Genomic DNA, 25,433 nt, shown 5'->3' on the forward strand with positions numbered 1-25,433 from the left:
GCTGGCTAAGCCCACATTTACTGCCCTTCCCTGCTTGGCCTTGAGATGGTCATCGTGAGGCACTTTCTTGAACTGCTACAGTCATTTGGGTGTAAGTACATTAGGGATAGAGTTCCAGAAGGTTGAGCCATGACAGTGAAGGAATGCTGATATCGTTCCAAGTCAGGAATGGTTTGTGGCTTGGGAAGGTAACTTGCAACTGGTGTTGTTCCAGTGTGTCAATTCTCATAGAATCATACAGCACGGAAACAGACCCTTCAGTCCAACTAGTTCATGCCGACCATAATTCCAAACTAATTTAGGCCCACCTGCCTGAGCTTATCCTCCAAACATTTCTTATTAATGTACTTACTTTAAACGTTGTAACTGTACCCACATCCATCACCTTCTCTGCAAGTTCATTCCACACACAAACCAACCTGTGTGAAAAAATTGCTTCTTATGTCTTTTCTAAATCTTTCTCCTCTTGCCTGAAAAATATGCCCTTGAAATCCCCCACCCTCGGGAAAAGACACTGACCATTCACCTTATCTATACGCTTTATGATTTTATCAGCCTCTATAAGGTCAACCCTCAACCTTCTATGTTCTAGTTAAAAAAAGTCACAGCCTAACCAGCCTCTCCTTAGAACTCAAACCTTCCATTCCTGGCAACATCCTGGTAAATCTCTTCTGAAACCCACTCCAGCTTTATAATATCCATGTCCTTCAAGATAGAAGTAGTTGTGGGTTTACAATTGGTGTTGATAGGGCCTTGGTATGTTTCTTTGGTGCATCTTGGTACACACTGTTAACACTGTGTGTCCGTGGTAGAGAGCGTGAATGGTGAATGTAGTGAAAAGCATGCCAAGCAGGTGAGCTGCTTTGTCCTGGATGGCGTCAAGCTTCCTGAGCGTGGACATGCTGGTGTTGGACTGGGGTGGACAAGGTCAGAAATCACACAACATCAGGTTATAGTCCAACAGGTTTATTTGAAAACACAAGCTTTCGGAGCCTCAACACCCGAAGAAGGAATGAGGCTCCGAAAGCTTGTGTTTTCAAATAAACCTGTTGGACTATAAACCGATGTTGTGTGATTTCTAAGCTTCTTGAGTGTTGTTGAAGCTGCATTCATCCAGATAATAGGCAGTATTCCATCACATTTCTTTATTAACTGTGAAGTACCTTGGGTTGTGCTCATCAGTTACCAGCACCCTTGCAGTGCTCAGAGTGCAAAGTTGGTTTGCTCATGTTAAGTGATGCAGTTTGATCTTGTTTATATCTGCCAGTGTTAATGCAAAAACATACAATTTAGTGGCAAGATTAGCTAAACCACTACAGAATGATCTGAAGTTAGGGGTTGCAAAACCAAACTGCTGCAATCCAAAACAAAAGAATAACCGGCAGGAGTACATTCAGTAATAACTGTCGTTGATTTTCCATTTTGATTTATTTGATCTACTTTTTGATCTACTCTGTCATTTGATCTACTTCTCACTGAATTTTACATCTTACACGCTTCTGAAACACAATGACTGACACTACATGGTTCACAATTGACCAGCCCATACTTCATGTCTACCAAGAACTGAAACTCTCATTGACACTCTGTTGCCTTTTTCTAAAAGGTAAGGTTATTTTTGGAGTATGACAGAAATGTTCGAAGATTTATTTGATTGTCGGGATCATAATGTAAGTTCTAATGTTCAAGCTTAGGTATGGAATAGCTGAACTAACTTATCCATTTATTTCAACTCTGACTGTAAATTCATTTTATTCTAATCCACAACATGCACAATCTGACTTTGGGGACATTGGAAAAGGAGCAGACCTTTTAACCATTCCAATGGATTTTGCAGCAGAGTCAGATTATGGTCAATCTATTTAACTGCATTGACTGCTCCTGGTTTTGGAAGGATTAATATCCATACCTAGCAAAAACCTAACAATTTTGAAACTTTCAATTCACAAACCTCAATACTTTTTTGGGGAAAGCTTTTCAAATTTTCACTCCCATTCGTATGAAAAGTATGTCGTAATAGCACTCCTGACTGTTCTACCTGTAATTTTAGGGCTATGTTTCCATGTTCTGAACTCCAGCACACTGAAACTATAAAGCCAAAAGATGATTAGTTGATGGCTTGTTTATAAGTTGTATGAAAATGTAATAAACATGCAGATCTGACTCCCCATCTCCATCTCACAGAAATGCAGCCACTGCTGTTCCCTGATGTAACATCCTTCTTACATGCATTTCAAGTCCTTGTGGGGAAAAGTCTGCACTCATACAATGGCATTCTCCCAGCAATGCACTCAATGTGATTTTATAGTGCAGTTTATACGAAGTCTAAATAGTAAACCTCTCCCGGGTCAACACATCCCACCCCAATGATCTTTCCTCAATCCATTTAGACTGTACTCTTGTAGTTTATTGTACTTACCATACAATAAAAATGAGAGTATAATTTACCATAAATACATCAGCATTTATACACAGAATAGCTCTAGTCAGTTTCCTCTAAAAACACATGGTGCTTAGACTGATGAAAATTATGATATTGTGTCACCATTTTACTTGTGAGATATAATTTGCCTTTGCTGAAGAGAATTATGACACTGAGTGGTGAGCAAGACAGTTGTAAATTCTTTTTAATCTCTGTGTAAAAATAATAAAGGATTAATCCTAATCTGTTATCAAAAGAAGGATGGCTCTCTGATACCGAGGCAGCAGTATTATATTTGGCATGCAAGTAGTGCATATGGCTCAGAATGCCAGTGGTTAAAGATATCTATGTGAACGAATCATTGCACCAAGTAAAAACGTGATAATTGGGAGAACAACGAATCTGTCTACTATAATCCGGATTGCCACAGATTGCACTGTAATGATTTGTCCTGTACTTTCATCACTCCATCCATAGTGACATTGCCTTCAGCTACCTAGGCTTTAAAGGCTGGAACATCTTTGCCTCTCTCTCTTCATTTAAGAGGCTCTTTTAAACCTACCTCTTCAACCAAGATTTTGGTCATCTCTCGTAATTCTCATGGCTGAATGTCAGATTTTGTTTGATAATGCCGTGGGGAAGCACTTTGGAATGCAGTAGACCATCCAGCTCCTTTTGGAGGGGTGCGTGGGGTGTGGGCAAGGGATCAGGGAAGTCCGTTTGGGCAGCTGAGCTGGTGAGAGTCAGTTTAATAGTTGAGTTACTCCGTTTTTCTTTAACTATTAGCATAATTGAAGTTGAATCCTCCAACTTCTCCAAATTTACTGGATTCTTTTCAGGGCTCCAGACACAGGGGAATTGCCCATCAGAATCTTCTATTTCCCTCCCTAGCAATTCCCACTGAATGAACTGCATCTGGAATCCTGCACGGTTCTGGCTACCAACTCTCATCTGCGCTATTCCAATGAGTGTATGGTCAATGGAATATACGGGTCTTTATATCAGATGACCAAAAGGCTTGTTCAAAGAGATAGGTTTTAAGCAGCAACAACAAAAGCAAGTTGCAGAGACTGAGATGTGCACAGAAGATATTTCAGAGCTTACATCCTAGGCAAATGAAGGTGTGCTCACCAATTACTGTGGTCCCTACTAACAGAAAATGTTTCTCTTAACTATCATATCAGCTCTTTACAAAATCCTAAAGACTCAATCAAATTACCCCTTCAGCATTTCTATCACAAGTCTGGTTTATGCTCTTTCTTCTTACTCTACCCCAGAAACATTCTGACAAATCTGTGCTACACTCCTTCCAACATCGATATATCCTACTGTTACTGTCGTATCCAGAACTATGCACAATGCCCGAGATATGGTTTACCAGGGCTTGTATAGCTGTATTAAAACTTTATTCCCACTATCTTCTGCTCTCATTCCATTAGTGTTCTTTGATTTTTCTTTCACACCTGATTACTAGATGTCAGTGATCTGCTTATACAAAATGACTAAAGTTCTATTGGACATCCAGTAGTCTTAGCTTTTTGTCATTTAAAATATTCTCTTACCATTTTTTTTTTGTCCAGTGTAAATGTCATCAAACTTAACTGTCTGGAAATCCATCTGTTAAACTCTTTTGTCCATTCAATCAATTACTTTTACCATCATTATAAACTTTGATACATGTAATATATTATCAAAGGATTTAATAATTACTGTGAATTATCCAGTAAGCAGTGTGGATTCTCCCAATTTTTATACACAAGCATTAGTCTCACTGTTTGTGTTTTGAGATTATTCTTGCTTAAGCTATTTTCCTAATCAACTATTCAGAGATGTTATTACACACCTCTGGAGCAGGTGGGACTTGAACCCAGGCCTCCTAGTCCAGGAGTAGGGGCACAACCATCATGCCGCAAGAGAGCCCAACTGTTTGCCTTTGACAGCCTAACCCATTTCCTAATTAGGTCAATAATTTGTTTTCACGTCCATAAGTTTTAATTTTAACTAGACCATGTGGAACTTCACTTTCTGGAATTCCATATAAACTATCCATGGACAACATCTCAAAGCCACTTCACTACTTACCTCCTCAAAATTATTCAGTTACGTTTGTTATGATCAGATGTGATTTTGTTTTGAAGTGCTCAGTCATTCTAATCTTAATTAATCTTAATTATACTTGTTTCCTCTATCACCATTATAACACAATGATGATATGCCTGCAATTTTCCAATCAAAGAGTTGAATAATTATGTTTAAAGTACCTGCAATTTCCTCAAAATCTTTGCTGAAAACACAGGGGTGAAAACATCTGTGCCTAGGATTAAGTGCCTTTATTCTCAAACACTGTTTTCTTGCTTACACTAATGTTCATGAGTTCCACTCCTGGATTCATTGTTCATTCCCTCCAAAAGCTTGTGTTTTCAAATAAGCCTGTTGGACTATAACCTGGTGTTGTGTGATTTCCAACCTTCCCTGGAATATTAGCACAGGAAGAGGATCATATACCAATGGAAACTGACACAAAGTAATTACATCAAGTTCTGCAATTTCCTTATTTTCATTTGCATTATTACCTTCACCTGATTTTAAAAAGACCAACAAAGAGAAGCTAATCTGACAAAGTTTGATTTTTTGCTATTCTATGCATCTCTCCCAATGTCTGAATCCACACTGCTCTGTGCACTTATGTAAACTCTTTTCTTTGGTTCTATTTTATTTCTCTCCTCTTTTAAGTAGAGCTTGTAACAAAAGGCTCAAACATGTCTTTATCTATACTTAATTGAAACTTCAATTAATGTCCATCATCGTTGTACGATGTGTCTCATCCCAGCGAAGGCAGCCTCACCAATATCTGTAACTTAGACTATCAACATATGCATGCAAACAGATCAAACTCCGACCCGGCTCTAGCTGGAGTTTTAGTTGCAATGAAGCTGAAAGGAGTTCAAAATCAGATGGGACATGCATCAGAATATCTGGGCCAAACTGGAAGGGTAGAACATTTCATCTGGTGGCATTTACCGTCCTGACACCTGAAAAGTAGGCAGGGAGTCCACTCCCATGGACCCACAGTCATTGGCCCTCCAGGAAGCCTTAAATTGCTGAAAGTTGGTTTTCTACCCTTCACTTGTGAGGGTGCCTCACCTCAGGGAGCTGTCAGCTATCTGTTTGCCTGGCATCCTGGTGGTCCAAGCCGTATCATAGGGAGTGGTGGTCAATACCGCAATTACAAGTGGCTCCACCAGGCTGAGTGATTTGGGAGGTCATGTACGGGTCATTGATTAGACCACTTTTAGAATACTGCATTCAAGTCTGATCTACCTGCTCTGGGAAAGATGCTGCTAAACTTGAAAGGAGATTTCCAAGGATGTTGCCGGGTTTGGAGAGTTTGAGCTATAGGGAGAGGCTGAATACACTGGGGCTCTTTCCCCCTGGTGTGTCGGAAGCTGAGGGGTGACCTTATAGAGGTTTATAAAATCATGAGGGGCATGGTTAGGGTGAATAGCCAAGGTCTTTTTGCCAGGGTAGGGGAGTCAAAACTGGAGGGCATAGGTTTAAGGTGAGAGGGGAAAGATATAAGAGGGACCCTAAGGGGCAACTTTTTCATGCAGAGGGTGGTCCGTGTATGGAACGCACTGCCAGAGGAAGTGGTGGAAGCTGGTACAATTACAACATTTAAAAGGCATTTAGATGGGTACACAAATAGGAAGGGTTTAGAGGGATATGGGCCAAATGCTGGCAAATGAGACTCGGCTAATTTAGGATATCTGGTCAGCATGGACAAGTTGGACCGAATGGTCTGTTTCTGAGCTGTATAATTCTATGACTTGTTAGACTGAAAGCAAGTGCACAAGAGGAGACCCTGTGATTGTGGGAAGAGGGAGTTGGGGCATATTGATACATCGAGACAGGGAGGGAATAGCTGGAGTGAGTCCCATAACTACCTCCCACCTCTAAGTCCCCACCAACTCTCCACTCAAGGACACAGCAGGGTGAAATACCCAGTGGCTCCTAGTCACTGAGCTCCTCCCATCAGCTGAAGAATTGTGATGAAGCAGCTCTCACCTTGCCAATAATTGGCCATTGAAGGTGTCAATTGGGCAAGGCAGACAGTGTAGGCCTTGCCCACTCAACAACACCATCAGACACTTTCATTCATGTGGTTTTGAACCCTACAGCCGCACAACTCTCTCTGCAAAAAAAATTACTGCCCTCTGTTCTAAAGCTCTTATATGCAATGCTACACTGGAAAACAAGAGTTCATGGGATAGGGAGTAACTTGTTGGCATAGGCAGATGACTGGTTAACTTTCAGGAAACAGAAAATTGGCATAAATGGGTCATTTCCTGGTTGGCAACATGCAACAAGTGTATTTCACAGGGAATGAGTTGCTGGGGCCTCACTTATTACTACTTATATAAACAATTTGGTGGTAGCAAAGCAAGTTGTTAAGAGGAAATAAGGAGGCTACAATTGGATACAGATAGGTTAAGTGAATGGTTAAAGATCTGGAAAATGGAGTATAATATGGGAAAATATGAAAATGTCCATTTTGGCAGAAAGAATGATAAAAAAAATTATCTAAATGACAAAGAGATTGCAGAGCTCTGAGATGCAAAGGGATCAGACTGTCCTACTGCATGAAGCTTAAAAGCTTAGTATGCAGGTACAGTAAGTCATTAGGAAAACTAACAGAATGTCATCATTTTAATACAACAAAAAACCACAGATGCTAATGTTTATGAGGTTATCATTTATTGAAAGAGGAAATGAATGTAAAAGTAGGAGATTATGCCTCAGTTACACAAGGCATTATTGAGACCACATCTGGACTATTATATATTTATATATCTTTATCTAAGGAAGGAGATAAATGTATTGGATGCAGTCCAGGGACAGTTTACTAAACTGATTTCTGAAATGGATGGGTTATATTATTAGGAAATGTTGAACTGGCTATACCTGTATCCACTGGAGTTTAGATGGATATGAGGTGACTTGTTGAAACATGAGTGGTCCTCAGTGGCTTTGACAGGGTGCATGTGGAAATAATTTTCCTCTTGAGTGAAAATATAGACCCACAGGTCACACTGTGAAAATAAGGGGTCACCAATTTACAACAGAGATGAGAAGATACGTTTTCTCAAAGAGGGTCAATGGAAGCAAATTCCTTGAATAGCTTTAAGGCAGATCCTTGAACAGTTTTAAGACAGACAAAAGTGGATTTTCGATAAGCAAGGAGGTGAAAGTTATTGGAGAGTATGTGGAAATGTGGAGAAATCAGATCAGAAATCTTATTGAATGGTACAACAAGCTCAAGGGGGTGAGTAGCCTACTCTTGCTCCTAATCATATGCATGTATGCAATTCCACCTCTATGATCCTTTCTTTCTTGACTCCAACTGTTGGAAGCAGTCTGCTTCTTTCTAACCTGACCTCTGCTTTCAGTACATGCTAAACATAGTCCCGGTATCACACCTATCCATCATAATTCAAACCAAAATGATTTCCGAATTGTACTTGACAATAGATGAGGAGTAACACTGTTATTAAACGGAAAACAGCATCAGTGAATAACTAAAACAGCCTTTAGCAATAAATTAGCTGGTATACATTGTTAAAGGTAAACATTAGCAAAGAGTAATCAATCATGACTTTGAGATAATATTGAAAACTGCCCAAGATTCATGCTTGCTTATCACCAGCATCACTTAATTTATCTCCAGCCATCCACTTTATATATCTTTTATAAATTCTAAAGATATATATTGTCATAACATTTACTGTGCATTAGTGTACATCTTGAACATGCAATCAGATATATGTTTACAGGTATGGAAATTTAATATCACCAAAAGCTTTTTGTTGTCAAAAGCTTCAGACATGTGTACTTTGGGTAATTTCATTTCTTTACTTAATCAAAAAGCCAGGATGAATCAGGTGGTCTGTGTTGGAGTTTTGGTACGATTAAAGTCCCATTAACAAACTGACTGTGCAATGCACCCTCTGCAGAAACTGAATTACTGCTTACTGCAGCGATTATGTCTATGCTTTAGAGAGACAGATTGCCATCCCTCTGGCACTATTAAAACACATTGGCCTGTTCAAAATAGCAATTTATTATCCTCTAGGTGTCAGCACTGCATAGGATGTAAGGCCGTCAAATGATTTCTCCTTTGGGCAATTTGCTGCGTATTTATTTACAGCTCCACTCTGCCTTTGCGTGCATCTATTTATGTCCCTCTGTTTCCCTTAAAAGCAAATGCTGCAGAGTTGTGAGGATTTGCCAATGACTTGGAAAATCTTGCAGGGGGTTAAGCAGAGCCATTATCTTTAGAATGATATGTACATCAGGGTAGCCCCTCAGTTCTATGAGACTGTTCCACTCAATCCAGGGTGATTTGTACCTAAGCTCCAATTACCCCAACAGCTGGTCCACACACACTGACATCCCTTGATTTCAATCCTGAAAACATCAACTGACCAACACCATTTTGAAGCATCATCTCTCCGACACCTCACACTGAGTCTATCTCTGCTAATGTACCCACTGCTCTTGTTCTACCAATCTCACTATTGCCTGCAACACTCTCCATCACCCTCTCCTACCTCAATTCCACTAACTACCCTTTGTGCTGCCTACTCACTTCCTAGGGGCACCTCCCCACCTGCACCAACAGTGCCATCCACTTTTATCTCCAAGAATACCCACCTCTCTCTTACTCTAGAAACAAACAGCCCACAATAGGGCAGAAAGAGTCAAGAGGGATGGTCGGCTGCCACACATGACAGTTCATCCCTTATGAGGAGAGGACGATGACTCTGACCAGCTCGAGTGGCTGACTAACCGTATCCAAGCTCCTCGCCTGGTATCAAAGTCTGCCCTTGACCTACTGTCCTGAGACCGCTGACAGAAGACCATCTGACTTGACTGTGCTTGGCTGACAACCGTGAGAACCTTCTGGCTTTGTCTCTGCACTAAATGTCGCGGCAATACAGCAGTACTCTGAGCCTGGTCTCTCTGGCTGATGGAAAAGGTGCAAAAAAAGCAAGACAAGGCAGGGACACTGTGGGAAATCCAGGTGGGCTCAAAATGAGTGAGTGCTAATTGAACAGTCCAAAATGTAGCTTGGTCCAGACCTTGAGCTGGATGCATGTCTCTGAGCTCACAGGGTCCTAACTGCAGCATTACAATGATTATTGCTGGTGCAGAATTCAAGTATCGAATCATAGTGTAATTGGATCAGAGATGTGCCCTGAGGGAGTCTTCGTGGCTGGCACATGTTGGATGCCAATGCTCATGGTCCTGGGCACTTGGTGGCCAGTGCCTGTGGAGTGTATGCTGAGATGTTGCTGTCTTATGTCCAACATGCAAGGTCCCTTGAAGCCAAATTACCATATCCAAGAATTTCTGTTGTTTAAAGCCTCACCGTTGGTCTGTCAACATTCCTTTAAGAGACACAATGTCAGTATACCTTTAAAAGACATGCTTATGAGATCATCAATGTATCATAGCACATGTCCTGAGGATACAAAGATTTCAAACATCATCTTAACTTGGACTACTTGAAGCATGACACGCTGAGGGAAGTGTGCTAATCTTTGTAACCAAAAGCTTAAGTCATCCCAGACACCTTTGATAAAGCTGTGTTATATTTTTCAATACCACTTTATCTACACCCTAGTTTTTTTCACTGTTATATGGGATAATATAGACATTGCTGCATTAGGCAAAGGTAACTTAGTGGAGTCAAACGTACAGCAATTTCCTCTGACAGAAGTTATTTATCGCATTAATTATGATATTCCATGTGTCATCTGAATATGAAAAAAATTAGTTCTGTGGTAGTATCAAATCTCAGAATCAGCAAGATCCAAAAATCATTTACTCTCTAATAAAACCTGGGAAGAATGTCTAAACATTGCCACTTATCACCTTTTTGTTTCATTTGCCACTTTGCTGCTTGATTGTCATTGCTGTCCCAGACAATTAGGTTAGGACGCTTTTTTTTCAGAAACACTGCAATGCAACTCTCTCTCGCATTATAATAGTTTTGCAGAATTGCTCTGGATTTGCTTCCTCCCAGAGCAGAGGGACTTAACATTGTGAACATAATTGCCTAACAACTGACACCTTTTCACAAAATCAGCAGAGAATTTGAAATTTATACATCAGATATTTATACACTAGTCTCCCAGGATGCATTTTTGCAACCATGTTTTTGTAACGTCATAAGCAGTGCCTCACTAGCTGTTGTACAGATGTCACAACACCAACTGAAGTGTCGCTACAAACCACTTCACACAACTTTGCCTGTCTGACATCAGCAAGCAGCAATAATGGACTAGTCAGAAAAGGTAGTTGTCCTTGCATTTGCCAAAAACAGGCACTGAGGAGAAATAAACTGACATAAAAGCGCGAAGAAAACTACAGAGATAGTAAGAACTGCCGATGCTGGAATCATAGATAACACAGTGTGGAGCTGGAGGAACACAGCAGGCCAGGCAGCATCAGAGGAGCAGGAAAGCTGATGTTTCGGGTCGGGACCCTTCTTCAGAAGATTTTTCTGAAGAAGGGTCCTGACCTGAAACGTCAGCTTTCCTGCTCCACTTTCTGAAGAAGGGTCCTGACCCAAAATGTCAGCTTTCCTGCTCCTCTGGCCTGCTGTGTTCCTCCAGCTCCACACTGTGTTATCTAAGAAAACTACAGAATGGTCATGACAAAAAAAAACAAAAATGGATATTTATTGCAAAACTCTCACTAGCTGCAAGACATGAGTTGTTTCAAACTTTAATTGGATAGAGCGATTGACATTGCCTCAGATAATTGGTCATTTTTAAGTATGGTAAATAGTGGTAGTCTTGGTGGGTAACTTTATAACACATGAACACTGGTAAGACTTGGGGGCCATGTGCAAACAGCTCTGAAGATTTTCATGTATATCCAAGTCTGATCAAGACAGCGTTGAGCATGGAGGCATCAATCCAACTGCACTCATGGCATGCAGCCCACAGTCTGAGTAGAAATGTCATGGGTTGACCTTGAAACAGGTCCTTGCTGCTGAGGGATACAAATGGGAAGCAGGCAGGCAACACTGCTAACTTAGCATTTCTCAGTTAAGAGACAAATGAATCACTGCCAGATGCTGGAATCAGGCCACGGGATAGCAATGGACAAATACCTCTCTGTGTTGTTTTAAGAAGGGATAATAAATGGGCTAATCCATCCGCTGAAATAGCACAGAGAGAAGTTTAAGACAAGCACATTAATGTTTGTAGTATTGTGTTATGCAAAATCCCCTGACTTTGTTCAATAACAGTTAAGCAAATGGTCAGTAAATCCTTATCCTAAGTATAGGCTGTTGTGAAGATCCACAAAGTGAAAATGTTTTTCAGTGCTTAACAAGTTAAAAGACAAATATCAGGCAATGTAGGCCAGTTGCTGACTGTCTATTTTATTTATTAGTGTTATTTATTACCGTTCTTCTGCTTTCCATAAGCTTATAACTCGTTGCAAGAATATTTGAGTGACCTTCTGACATGGGTCGACCATGTTGTGAGCGGCCAGGTCACATCCCTCCCCTAATCCTGGCCAGGTGCTCTGGACCACCTTCTGGCAGCTCGGTGATAGAACACTCAGCAGAAATTCACAAGAGGCAGGAGTGCTGGTGACAATGGTTGACGGTGCAATAATGGCCAATGGGGGGTGCTGCACAGATTGGGTACAACAATGGAAGAGTTGAGGGTGCTGCCAGTCACCGTACATGAGGTCACGTAACTTAGTGACCTCTAAGTATAACAGTTGCAGTGACCATTCATTTTTTTTCAAATAGAAATAGAATTGAGAAACAAAAGAACAGCCGAAGCTGTTTTATCAAGACGTATCACAATTATTGGCAGCACAGAAAGACTCCGCTGGGACAGTTGTATTGTTACTTTTCTGCCAATGGAGGTTACAGAACAGAATCGCCAATGACTCGATTATATATGACAACTGACCTTTATGATATGAATCCACTCATTTCAGTTTGGAGAATATTACAACATGCCCCAACAACATTCAGAGGATCTGTAGGTAGGTTCTGGGTGACAACAGAATTAGGTTTGCCTGTAGTGACTCCTATCAAACAGTTACATTCATCCTCTCACATAAAGGTTGAATAAGAAATTTTTGAGTCATGTATCTGCAAACTTCCTCTCATTTTACAACAAAATGACCAACAGTGCTTTCAATAGACATTAGTTGGTATTAACCTTGCAAAGCAAAACAGGTTGTTTCCCAATGGACTTACCCCTGAAGAGCCTTTTCTCCAAACCAATCGCCTTTTCCTAATGTCCGAAGAAATACAGCTTCTTCATTTGATGACTCTTCCCGAGTCACATTCACCTGCCAAAGAACCAAAGAACCAATCACATTGATTTTCCACTTATGGGAGGAGAGACAATTTCTCTTTAATCCAAATTGTCACTCCTCTTGTTCCAAAAGCACCAGAACAGCTAGGTGGATGATCCTATCTGCATTGACAAGCCCCCTAATACCTTTCCCCTATGTTATTCTTAAAGACAGTCAAACCTATCTGGCTATTTGGCTCAAGGGACTTCACAACTGCAAACATTATTATCATAGGTCCACATTGAGCATTTGGGAGAGCACAGAGCACAGAAGCCAATTTGTATTCCTTCTCCTGACCATTTTCCTCAGATTTTTCCTGGTGCCATAATGATCAATATATATACCCTTGCATCCATCCAGGCAAAAAGAACCCGATTTAAAAGAGAAATTAAAGGGATTGCATAAGCGTATAGCTTCCTTTACATATTGTTCGTACCATGCTACCCCTTCCAATACTTAATCAGCTATTTGATCCCTCCCCAACTAGAGATTGGGTGACTTTTCAAAAGATGGTTCACATTAACAGCACGCAACATTCTGGATTCTTTGAGTTGCAATGAAACTATCATGGAGTGTTCTGGTTCAGAGCCTAACTACCCACTTGCCACAGAGAAAATTGAGTCCAAAAGGTAATTCAAATACTGCATTCCCTATCCAATGGTAGCACCATTGGAGAAAGAAACATTTTGAGTCCAATGTCATGTTTCTTCAGAACTGGAACTGTGGAACCATGTTCTGAAGAAGAGTCATATCAGACTCAAAATGTGAATTTGGTTTGGTCTTCACAAATGCTGCCAAATCTGCCAAGTTCCTCCAGCACTTACTGTTTTTATTTCAGATCTCCACATTCACAGTTCTTTTGACATTAATAACATAGTATTGCTTTTGCAGAGATAATTAAACTAGGTTGCTTGGCTTAATAACTACATTCCTACCTCCCACAATGACTGATTAACAACTTTGACAAACATCCCTTTGATTGGTTGATTTTATTGTTGTCACATGTACCGAGAAATGTACAGTGAAAAACATTGTTTTGCATGCTATACAGGTAGATCGTACCATACAAGGTGCATCAGGGTAGCAGAACAGAGTACAGAATACAATGTTACAGCCATGGAGAAGGTGCAGAGAGAGAAATCAGAGTGAATGTTTGAGAGATCCGCTCAAAAGTCTGATAACAACATGGAAGGAACTGTTCTTGAATCTGTTCATACGTGCATTCCAATTTTTACATCTTCTGCCCGACAGAAGAGGATGGAAGAGAATATAACCTGGGTGGGAGGGGTCTTTGATTATGTTGGTTGCTTTCCTGAGGCAGTGGGAAATATAGATCAAGTTAATGAACGGGAAGCTGGTTTGTGTGATGTGTTAGGCTGTGTCCACGACTCTCTGTAGTTTCTCGCGGTCTTGGAAATGGCAGTTGCCATACCATGCTGTAATACATTGAGATGGAGCGCTTTCTATGGTGCATCTATAAAAATTGGCAAGAGTCTTGTGGACATCCTGAATTTCCTCAGCCTCCTAAGAAAGTAGAGACATTGTTGTGCTCTCTTGACCACATGTTGGCATGGGTGGACCAGGACAGATTGTTGGTGATCATCACTCCCAAGAACCTGATGCTCTGGACCATCTCCCTCTCAGCACATTAATGCAGGCAGGGATGTGCCCTCTACTCTGCTTCTGGAACTCAATGACCAGCTCCTTCAATTTGCTGATGTTAATGGAGAGAATCTTGTCTTTACACCATGTCGCTAAGCACTCAATCTCTTTCCTGTATTCTGTCTCATCATTGTTTGAGGTCCAACCTACAATTTTGCTGTCACCTATTCTTATTCATTGTGGTCTATGGGTCAGGAAGTCGAGGATTCAGAGGGGGGGAGCCATGATCTAGGTCTCGGAGTTTAGAGACAAGTTTGTTTGAAAATATGGCTTCGAAGGTGGAACTGTAGTTCATAAATAGAAGCGTGACCAAGGTATCCTTGTTATCTAGATGTTCCAAGGATGTGCGTAGAGCCAGGAAGATAGCACCTCCTGTGTACATGTTGCACCGGTAGGCGAATTGCAAAGCATCAGGGCAATTTGGTCGGCTTGAGTTGATATGAGCCATGACTAACTTCTCAAAGCACTTCAGAATTATAGAGGTATATTTGGAAGTATAGTAACTTCCAAGCACTGAGTGTTACATCAGAAGAAGGTCTAAACTTCCTACGAAGATGGTAAATATCGTGTCCTCTAAATGTGTCAATCAATATAGTTGTCAGAAACAACTACAACATTTATATTCCATTCTTTCACAAAATTGACATGTTCCAACCAATAATAGAATTTGCCTTAGGAAACCATAAGTCTAGCTGGTAAATTGTCTGATATAGGGAATGAAATATTAAAACTTAATCTCCACTATAAAAAGGATGACTAAGGACTAAAGCAGAGACATTATAAAACACCACCAAGTATCAACATGTAACAGTCCTGAGGTTCCTGTCATTTATACTACAGTATATACGTGTACACACACACTATCTTGCATATGGTGAGACAAATGCATCAGAATCTAGATCTTTCAGCTGTACAAAGTTTATCTCTGCCCCAATTAGTAATAAGTTCAGCTCTCTCATGAAGAAATTCAGAAAATCTTCAGAAAACAGTAGTTCATTCCACACATCAACTAATCTCTGGGAGATGAATAACCCCCTAATTGCTAACATAGTCCTATATCACACGTAGGCATGTCATCTGCGCAATAGTTAGACAAATGCTGTGTGAATTGCAAGTACGATGAAGTTTTAAACAAGGTTCAGCTTCCCTCCTAGGGCTGTTGTCAAAGAATAATTTGCTTGGGTTATCCATGGTATTGTTCGCTTTTCTCCTGAATTTAAGTCGCACAGCAGGATTATTATATTCAGCAATCAATTCGAGCAGCCTCAAAGAATTGACACAGGTTAATGTAGTTGGCCACTAAACAAAAGAAACCAAAGAACTATGGATGCTGAAAATCAGAAACACAAACAGAAATTGCTGGAAAAAACTCAGCAGGTCTGACAGCATCTGTGGAGAGAAAGCAGTGTTAACCTTTTCGGTCCAGTGATCCTTCTTCAGAACTGTTCTGCAGCAAGGTCACTGGACCCAAAGCTTTAACTCTGATTTCTCTCCACAGATGCTGCCAGACCTGCTGCGTTTTTCCAGCAATTTCTGTTTGTGTAACACACTCGGTCGTTGGCTTACCTTTCCTTTGCTAATAATGAAGAAAGTGTCCCCTCGAGCTCCCTGCCTGATAATGTACTCCCCATCTTCGTAATATGTCTGCAGGAGAAAGAAAACAGAATTCATTCCAAATTCTCTTGGATTTTCAGTGCAAGTAACATGAATGGCTTGTTCACAGATAGGACAGTTTCAATGGCATATAAACAGGCACAAATATCAGATCAAAACCCAGCAATGCAAATTAGTTAAATATTCAAAAGTAATTTCGTGTGGTTTATGTTTTGTCTGTTCCTGTCCTAAAGCCCTCCAGCACATTACCCGAGGGAGATTTGATAGCCAGTATTACAGAGCTATTCATGTTGAGTGTATCACGGTCCAATTTAATCCTGTCCTTAACCAATCTCTTCACACATGCACATTTCCTGAGGGGTAAATGAATCACAATTAAGAGTACAGGCTCACCCTGCACTTGGTATTCGAATATCTAATTGTGACCCAAAATCGACAAGGTTGGCAGAGGCCAAGAATGTGACAAAAACCATTGACACAATTTTGTATCGTCTAATTCCTTTGGATGTTGCGTTTCTCCAGGAGGTCAAAAAGATAGGTATTATGCTACATGTGTTCCAAATCCCCAAACATGTACTGAAATGCTTATATATTTAACTCATCTTTTGGATGAGATTCTGAAACCCTAAAGCATTTACTGCACAGTTCTAACACAAGGGGGTATCAGAGAGGTAGCATTCACTACAGATTGTTTTTAAAAGCCAGCTGCAATACAGTCACTAAACAGCATTCGGAAAGTAGAACTGCAGAAGTTTTGCTTTTTACTAAGGATGGAATCTTATGTTTATGCTCATTAAAGTAATGATACCAATAATTTCCAGAGTATGCACAAGTACTGTGAAATTTCACCCATCTCCAGCATAGTTCTGAAATCTCACAACTGTATTATTAACTTTAATGGATTCATTTAGGATTTTAAAATGCATGGTGTGCACAATCATAATTATCCCAATATATCATAGAATCCAGTATAGTATGAAACAGGCCAATCAGCTCATTGAGTCCACACCAAACCTCCAAACAGCATTCCACCCAGACCTACCCCATTCCTGTAGCCCTGTAATTCCATGGCCAATCTACCTAACCTGCATATGTTTGGACTGTTGGAGGAAACTATTGCAGACACAAAAAGAACATGCAAACTCCACACAGACAGTCACCCAAGTTTGGAATTGAACCCAGGTCCCTGGCACTGTCAGGCAGCAGTGCTAACCATTGGGCCACCATGATACCCCATATCTAATTAAACAAATAGGATGAGCCATCAATTAAAATGGGGAGCTGAGGGAACTCTATTTCTGTGCCCTCAACAATGGTTTGGTTTAGAAACAGTAACTCATATTCCGCTTGGGAACCCTGCAGCCTAATAGTATCAATGTGGATTTCACAAGTTTCAAAATCTCCCCTCCCCCTACTGCATCCCAAAACCAGCCCAGCTCGTCCCCGCCTCCCTAACCTGTTCTTCCTCCCACCTATCCCCTCGTCCCACCTCAAGCCCCACCCCCATCTCCTACCTACTAACCTCATCCCGCCCCCTTGACCTGTCCGTCCTCCCTGGACTGACCTATCCCCTCCCTAACTCCCCACCTACACTCACCTTTACTGGCTCCATTCCCGCCTCTTCGACCTGTCTGTTTCCTCTCCACCTATCTTCTCCTCTATCCATCTTCTATCCGCCTCCCCCTCTCTCCATATTTGTTTCAGAACCCCCTTCCCCTCCCCCATTTCTGATGAAGGGTCTAGGCCCGAAACGTCAGCCTTTTTGCTCCTATGATGTTGCTTGGCCTGCTGTGTTCATCCAGCTCTACACCTTGTTGTCAATGGTTTGGTTTACTTTGCTTTTCCAGCGTCAGCTACAAACAATCCCAAGTTGAGTGCAATATGGACAGGCATGAAGTGAGAAACTTTCTATTTTCTCTCTAAAGGTAACTTGACATCAATCTCACCTCATAGTCCACAATCGGCACCAATAACAGTACATTCCTTTGCTCATTGTACACAAACAAAAGAATCCACATTGTTCAATAATAAGTAAGGCACAGGTTTTAACTTTCTCCACCTGGTGTGAAGTGAAAGTGATGCTGATCTTATCTCCACTCCAAGGCCTTTATTGCATTGGTGTTTAGCCAATGTGATGAATTCTATATCTCTTTGTATCTGTTTGAACTGTGTGTGCTCTCTGGCTAACAGCGCTACAGAGGAAGTAAGATGGGAATTATAACATTCAGGGAACAAGGTACTACAATGGGTGCCACATTCGATCCTGCCTGGGATCAAGGCTTATTGTGAGGTTTTCAATAAGTCACTCAGATCCATTCAAGGGTTGGTGAACAGCAGCTCAAAGGTTGGGTTCTGTTGGAGTCAGTTAGTCAGAGGTAGTGGAGGCAGAAGGATAATACTTCAGGCTGCCTGTCAGTCAGGTACTTAGGAGCAGGGAGAGAAGGCTCTATTGCAAAAAAACGGTGCTGCAGGCACCAAACATTTGGGATTCAGAGAAGTCCTGTCAGCTCGGAAGTGATGGGGATAGGGCTCAGGATAAAAAAGCAGCCTGTGAGCCATTGATAGTTCAGTGTAGCTGAGAGTGGAGTTTGGGAAGCCTGCAGTAGTATTAACTTGGTGCAACTGACAACGATCGGAGCTCAGAGAATCCCGGTCAGTACTTGCTTAGTGAAGCTAGCTGTCTGTGCAAAGTTGGAATTATGCATATGAATCAGTGGTGGATTGCAGTCTCAAGAAACACCGGAGCTTAGTCCCGAGAAAAATGGTTTAACTGTCAGGATGTGAGCAGTCATTGAGGCAATCCATATCAGAACAGCTTTTGAAGGAATATCAGAAGTGACGAAGTGAAATCCTAAAGAGATTTAATAACCACAGTGTCACTAACATTGAGGTGGTTGATTCTAAGAAATTGTGGGATCGATCTAACAGCATTTACTATTTAATGTGTCCTGAGGGTTATCTGTTATACATATTTACTCATGTTCATTCAGGATGGTACAGTATATTCTGGACTGGTTTATTGTTCTAACTTTGTACAATAAAGTTTATTTAGCATGCTCAGAACATTGCAATCTTGTGTCTTTATTCCCTTAGTAGTTAGCTTGGATCTCATGCTTCAAAAAAAATCACTGATTCCTAACTAGATCATAAATAATTTTGACAGAATCATAGCATCGGACAGGTCATATGACTACTTGACTCATGTTCACTCCATTACTTTGCAAATTGAGATCTTATCATAGAGGTCGACAGCACAGATAAAGGTCCTTTGGCCCATCGAGTCCTACTTCTTCCATCAGGGAGAAGATACAAAAGCTTAAACACACCTACCAACAGGTTCAAGAACAGCTTCTTCCCCACTGTTATTAGACTTCTGAATGGTCTTCTCAAATTTCAAATCTAATATTGATCTTGTTTTTTGTGCACCCTCCTACAGCCTTAACTTTGAATTGCTCGCATTGTTCAATCACCCTATGATCTGCCTGTACTGCATGCAAAACAAAACATTTCACTGTACATAGGTACGTGACAATAATATTTCAAATCAATTCATAAGCAAACACCTGACTATTCTAACCCCATTTTCCAGCTCTTGGTCCATAGCCCTGTGTGCCTAGGCATCACTTGAATTGTGACACGTAGGACTGCCTTCCCTATTATTCCCCAAACCCTCATAAAAACGCGCACCTCACCCCATGCCCAGCAATTTACCAGAAAGGAACTAAGTGGCCAACTGTTGAGAGGCACTGGTAAGCTGCCTTTGAGGAGGTGGCATCAGATAGGCATTTATTATTTCCTCTACCGAGTTTAATGTAAAAAGCTGGGTTACAGTTAGCACTACCTGAAGCAAAATGGCTGAGGGAATAGCCACTGTATTTGTTTGGATAAGTTTGTTGCTAGTTAAATCCTTTCATTATGACGCACGTCATCAGGTTATAATGTAGCGTACTCCCACTGCCCCATAATTTCCATTCAATTAAGTGAGTTTTAAGTGAAGAGTTGGACAAATAGTTGCATGACAATCAAGACAGGCAAAAGATCCTACAGAAACAAAGGCTGTGATGTTTGCTGAGGCAGTGGGGTCAGAGGCCACAGGGTGAAATGCTGACACTATTCATGCTGCAGGTAAGTGCTGTTCAGTTGCTTTAAAACGATTCACAGCAAGCTGTTTCACAGCATCAATAAATGTAGAGATAACAAGGTGTAGAGCTGGATGAACACAGCAGGCCAAGCAGCATCAAAGGAGCAGGAAGGCTGACGTTTCAGGCCTAGACCCTTCTTCAATAAATGTATCAAGGTGTCACAGGCAGCATTGCCTTATGTGCTGTCCTTCGGCCTGCCCTCAATTTGCAGTGAAATTTGAGACCATCGGTGCATTCAATTAGAAGTGTGAGAGAAGAATCAACTTTAACAGGTGCATAAAGGGTGGCTTATCTCAAACACTTTAGCATGGGGGAGCAAATTTGATACACATCCATTGCAACACCTGACAGAAAGGGATTGCTACTCAAAAGTATACTGTGTGTATGATTCAGAGGAGATTATCAGCGAACAGTAACAAAAAAAAGACTTGCTAATTCAACAGGCACAGAACAGATGCGCAATGTTGTATTCCTGAGATACTGTGCTTTCATGCACGTGGTGCTAGATTCTAAATGGCCAGAAGTCTGGCAACATCATGAAATTCCCTGCTAATGCCAAGGTTGAAAAGCTATGCCTTGTGGGTTTATGAAAACCAAACGCAGCTTTAAGCTTATGCAAAGTATCATAGCTTTTGCCACTTGATCTCTGTAATTTTCCTAGACTTGGGTTTGGTCACGATTGGTAGTGGCCAAAATATTTACTGCCATTCAGAGCTGTGATCATCTCCAGCAACAATTGAAATTATTAAATTAAGCTCAACATATTTCTACATAGAAATAGTTACTGCACATGACTGTGTACCACATCGAGAAAATTTATAGCATATTATTCCAAGACAAACATGATAATTTCTGAATTTTATTAATAAATTTTAATCGTTATGGCTTATTTGTTGCCAAATGGACTGAGCTGTAAGTGAGACATTGTTCTGTTTTATATATCTTCGTTACTTTCCTGAGGGAAACCATTCTATAAAACTGGAGATTTCTGCTATCAATAGAGACCGAGGAGTTGAAATTTGACTTGAGGATATAAAGCTTCTCCTATCAGTTATACAGTACGCTTGATAATTAGTTCCATTTAAAGCAATAGAACAGATTATCATCTGGATGTATAAGGCCAGAAGATATCATTGGCTTTGCATCCTCTCCCAAGTCAAATTTCAGTACCTACAGTACTAAATTATGTTATATGTTTCTATTCAAATATCTCTTCACATCCTTGCTTCCATCAACTGAACCACTAAAACACTAAAGGAAAATAGAAGTGAGAAATGGCATTATTCAGTCAAGGTGCAACATATGTTATGAACAAAATTGATAAAGGAGAGTCGAAGGATGTAGTATACTTCGATTTTCAGAAGGCCTTTGATAAAGTCCCCCACAGGAGGCTGGTTAGAAAAATTAAAGCACATGGGATAGTAGGTAATATACTGCTTTGATTAATGATTGGCCAACAGGCAGAAGACCAAGAATAGCAGGAATAAATGGATCATTCTTGAGCTGGCAGGTTGTGACTATTGGGGCAGCGCAAGGATTGGTACTTGGGGCCCTAGCCATTCACAACCGGAGTCAACAATTGAGAGGTGGGAATCAAATGTAATATTTTCAAATTTAAGGATGATACAACATTAAACGGGGGTTTGTATTGTGAGGAAGATGCAAAGTGGCTTCAGCAGGGTTTGGACAGGATTAATGAATGGACAAGAACATGTCAGATCGAATATAAATGTGGAAAAACTTAAAAGTTTGGTAGGAGGAATAGATGTGCAGAGTACTTCTGATATGGTAAGAGGTTAGAAAGTGTCAATAAGGATTTGAGCAATGAAGTCTTGCTTCAATTGTATAGGAGCTCAGTTAGACTGTGCCTAAAGTCCAATGTGCAGTTTTGTCCTCCTTAACTCAAGAAAGGCATTCTGATGTTGTAAGTTTCATGATTCTGACTACATAATGTATAAAACTGCTCCAAAAAGATTCAAAACAGTTGAGACAGGACTGTGCCCAACCAAGGCCAGAACTAAACAGCAGACCATAGCTCTTGTTGTCAGGACAGAATGTGGGTTCTGAGGTAGCAAGGGTGGCTGGCTGAGTCAGAGAGACAACTTTAAAAGCAGCAGCTTTTCCCTGCAGTTCACATGAGCTGCAACTCAGAATGAGCCGTAAACATTCAGAACTAATCTGTTAGAGAACAGGGGCAGGATAGTGATTATGTGAGAACATCTCTTGTGAGCACTCACATGGCTGTTCCATCAACATCTCAACCATACTTCTGCCCTGGTTTCAGTATCTGGGGCATTAAATGGGAGAAGTTGAGAGAACGTTTTGCAGGCAGGACTGCCCACTCACTAGGAATAGTGAATATGAAGGGTGTCAACATCAAGTGGTATCTTGATGAATGTTAGGCCTAGACAAGAGAATTACAGGAAATGTCTGTATTGTCTGAAATGGATCTGCAACAGTTGGAAGTCCAGAGTCAGATGCTTTGGCCATTCTTATTACATTTTGATTTACACCGAACAGATGGCAGGCATTAGAATAAAAGATTAAGTATTTTAAGTACATTGTTGGAGAATCCAATCTGTCACAATCCTGCTGCACTTGCCTCCCTGTTAGTTGTTCTTGGCACAGATTTACTTTCACAGGATCTTTGATCCCTTAGAGCAGGAGCAGTTTGCCAAAATTGCCAATTTAAACATGCAACGATTCTGAAATCATTAGATGATGTACTTACTCCCAAATCAGCATTTAAAAGGGTTCTGATGCAATAACAATGACATTACTAAGGATTATCCAATCAAACAAACTTTGGAAAACACAGCTGCTGAAATAGCAACATTGAGTATACCAGACTACTGCACAATGTGAAGATTAAATGTCACATTTTTTTGTCCTACAGTACTTTTTCCTCTATTAGCTGACACAACTGAAGAAAAGCTGAGAATGAATCAATAGCATGCAGCACAGAGTTGAAGATGGGAATAGAGAAACAGGAGAAGGCATTAGCCCATTAAGCCTGTCATACCACTCACTGAGACCATGACAGTTGTGACCTAACACCATTTACCTGCCTTTGGCTTATAACCCTTAATACATTTGGATGCTCAGCAATTTTCTGTGAAATTGTACTCCTGGATGGAGTCTTATTCTGTGTTCCTGTAGAGCATGGAACTAAGACTAGAGGTTAGCTTGTAGAGTTTGCTGCTCTGCTTATGTTCCGTCTATCCCAGGAAAAGGTACAGCAATGCCTTATACAGAGTGAACATCTCTCTAATTGGATCCTAACCTTGTGCCTTAATACTACTCTGCTGCACTACTGTATTTCTATTATTTCCCCAACCCCCACCCAAGAACAGTTCTGAGAAAGGGTCACCGGACCCAAAACGTTAACTCTGTTTTCTCCTTCACAGATGCTGCCAGACCTGCTGAGCTTTTCCAGCAACTTTGTTTTTGTTAAAAATAATGGCTCCTGTTTCCCTCAAGATAATTGGAGGAAATGCCTGCTCTTCCGGTGCTGAATGTCAGGTAGCAATTTGATTATTTGACAGTAAGACGGCAGCGTGGAGGTGCGGGGATTGAGAGATTGAGCCTGGCTTGGGAGCGAGATTGAGCCCGGCAGAGAGATCGAGCCTGGCGCTGGGGAGAGATCGAACCCTTGTGGGTACAGGCCAATGTGAAGGAACTTCAGGCCCATGGATAAAGGAGGACTGTAATTTGAAACTTTTAACTTTGTCTTATTTACTACTTTATATTGAGAAATACTGTAATGTTGAACTCTTACCTTATTTTTTTGTTTTGTACTTTTTAACCTAAGATTTCATACCTAAGCACCTTGTACCTAAGATGGCACCGTGAATAGCAACATTGTAAACTTTTCACTGTACTCCTGTATCCCTGTACTTGAGTACAAGTGAGAGTAAAACCTAATTCTAATCCTAATTCTAATAATTGAGAAACAGTGGAAGATTCAGGAAAGGTGCTGTTGAGGTGAAGCTGGCTATTGTCAGTGTAGCTGAGCAAATTAATGCTATTGTTTCGGATGATGATGATGCCAAGAGGAAGCATTTGCATGAAAAACAGGAAGGTGCGAAAGATAGATCATTAAGCAACATCAGAGCTAAAGAAGTTGGATGAGATATAATTCTCTGGCTATGATTAGGTATGAATCAGAATGTGTTAGATGTCAAGTGAACGTCCTACTGCTCTGCCTAACAATGTGTCCCAAATCACATGTCAAAAGAAACATACCTGTTAAAATCCAGTGTCACAATGACGCCACTCGCAAACTGGAGGAGCAGCACCTCATAATCCGCCTCGGGAGCCTACAGTCCAATGGTCTAAACATGGATTTTACCAGTTTCAAAATCTCTCCACCCCCAGCCTCATCCCATGACCAACCCTCCCTCTCATCCTCGCCTCCTTGACCTGAAACAACCTGTCCATCTTCTCTCCCACCTATCCGCTCCTCCCACTTCACTGACCAATCCCCACCACTCCCTTCCTGCATTCACCTATCACCATCCCACTTACCTTCCCCCAGCACCCCCTCTCTCTCTATTTATTTCTGAGCTCCTCTCCCCCTCCCTATTTCTGAAGAAGGGTCCCGACCTGAAACGTCAGCTCCACACTTTGTTATACCTATATAGAACATAGAACATAGAACAGTACAGTACAGCACAGCACAGTCCAGGCCCTTCAGCCCACGATGTTGTGCCAACCTATTATCCTACTAAGATCAAACTACCCTGCATATCCCACATTTTACTATCCTCAATGTGCCTATCCAAGAGTCGCTTAAAAGTCTCTGACTCCACTACCACCGCCGGCAGCACATTCCACACACCCACCACTCCCTGTGTGAAGAACCTACCTCTGACATCTCCCCTTTCCCTTCCTCAAAGGAATCTGTTAGAATCTAACCTTTCAAGGCCAGAATGCAGCTTTCCCCTGTGCTGATTTTATGTTAGTGCACAAAACTGTCTCACACTTTACAAATTATAATCCCCACAGAAGCCATTCAAATTTACTTATAGGTGCGCTATACAGGCAGGAGACAGAAAAAAAATTGCTAGACAGAGACAATAGCTCAGTGATTCATCACTGCGTGGGCCAGATTCAACCTATGTGTTTATTGTCAAGCCTATAACTGAACTATAACTTAACACCTTCTCATGTAATCTCAGAACATAATTTCTGCATGGGGT

The 25,433-nt window shown here is 41.0% G+C and overlaps 1 protein-coding gene across 1 annotated transcript in view; it reads right to left on the minus strand.

The window, feature by feature from the left end:
- The window catches only part of LOC109930658 (cGMP-dependent protein kinase 1), a 483,442-nt gene that overhangs the window by 154,002 nt on the left and 304,007 nt on the right, over positions 1–25,433 (minus strand). Inside the window, exons 5-6 of the mRNA XM_048608956.1 lie at positions 16,043–16,120; positions 12,714–12,808 (exon numbers count right to left, since the gene is read on the minus strand). Coding sequence (XP_048464913.1) covers positions 12,714–12,808; positions 16,043–16,120 — 173 coding nt within the window. The remainder of the gene's footprint in view (positions 1–12,713; positions 12,809–16,042; positions 16,121–25,433) is intronic.

The sequence above is a fragment of the Rhincodon typus genome, chromosome 20 (genome assembly GCF_021869965.1).
Source record: "Rhincodon typus isolate 14 chromosome 20, sRhiTyp1.1, whole genome shotgun sequence".
Taxonomy (NCBI): domain Eukaryota; kingdom Metazoa; phylum Chordata; class Chondrichthyes; order Orectolobiformes; family Rhincodontidae; genus Rhincodon; species Rhincodon typus.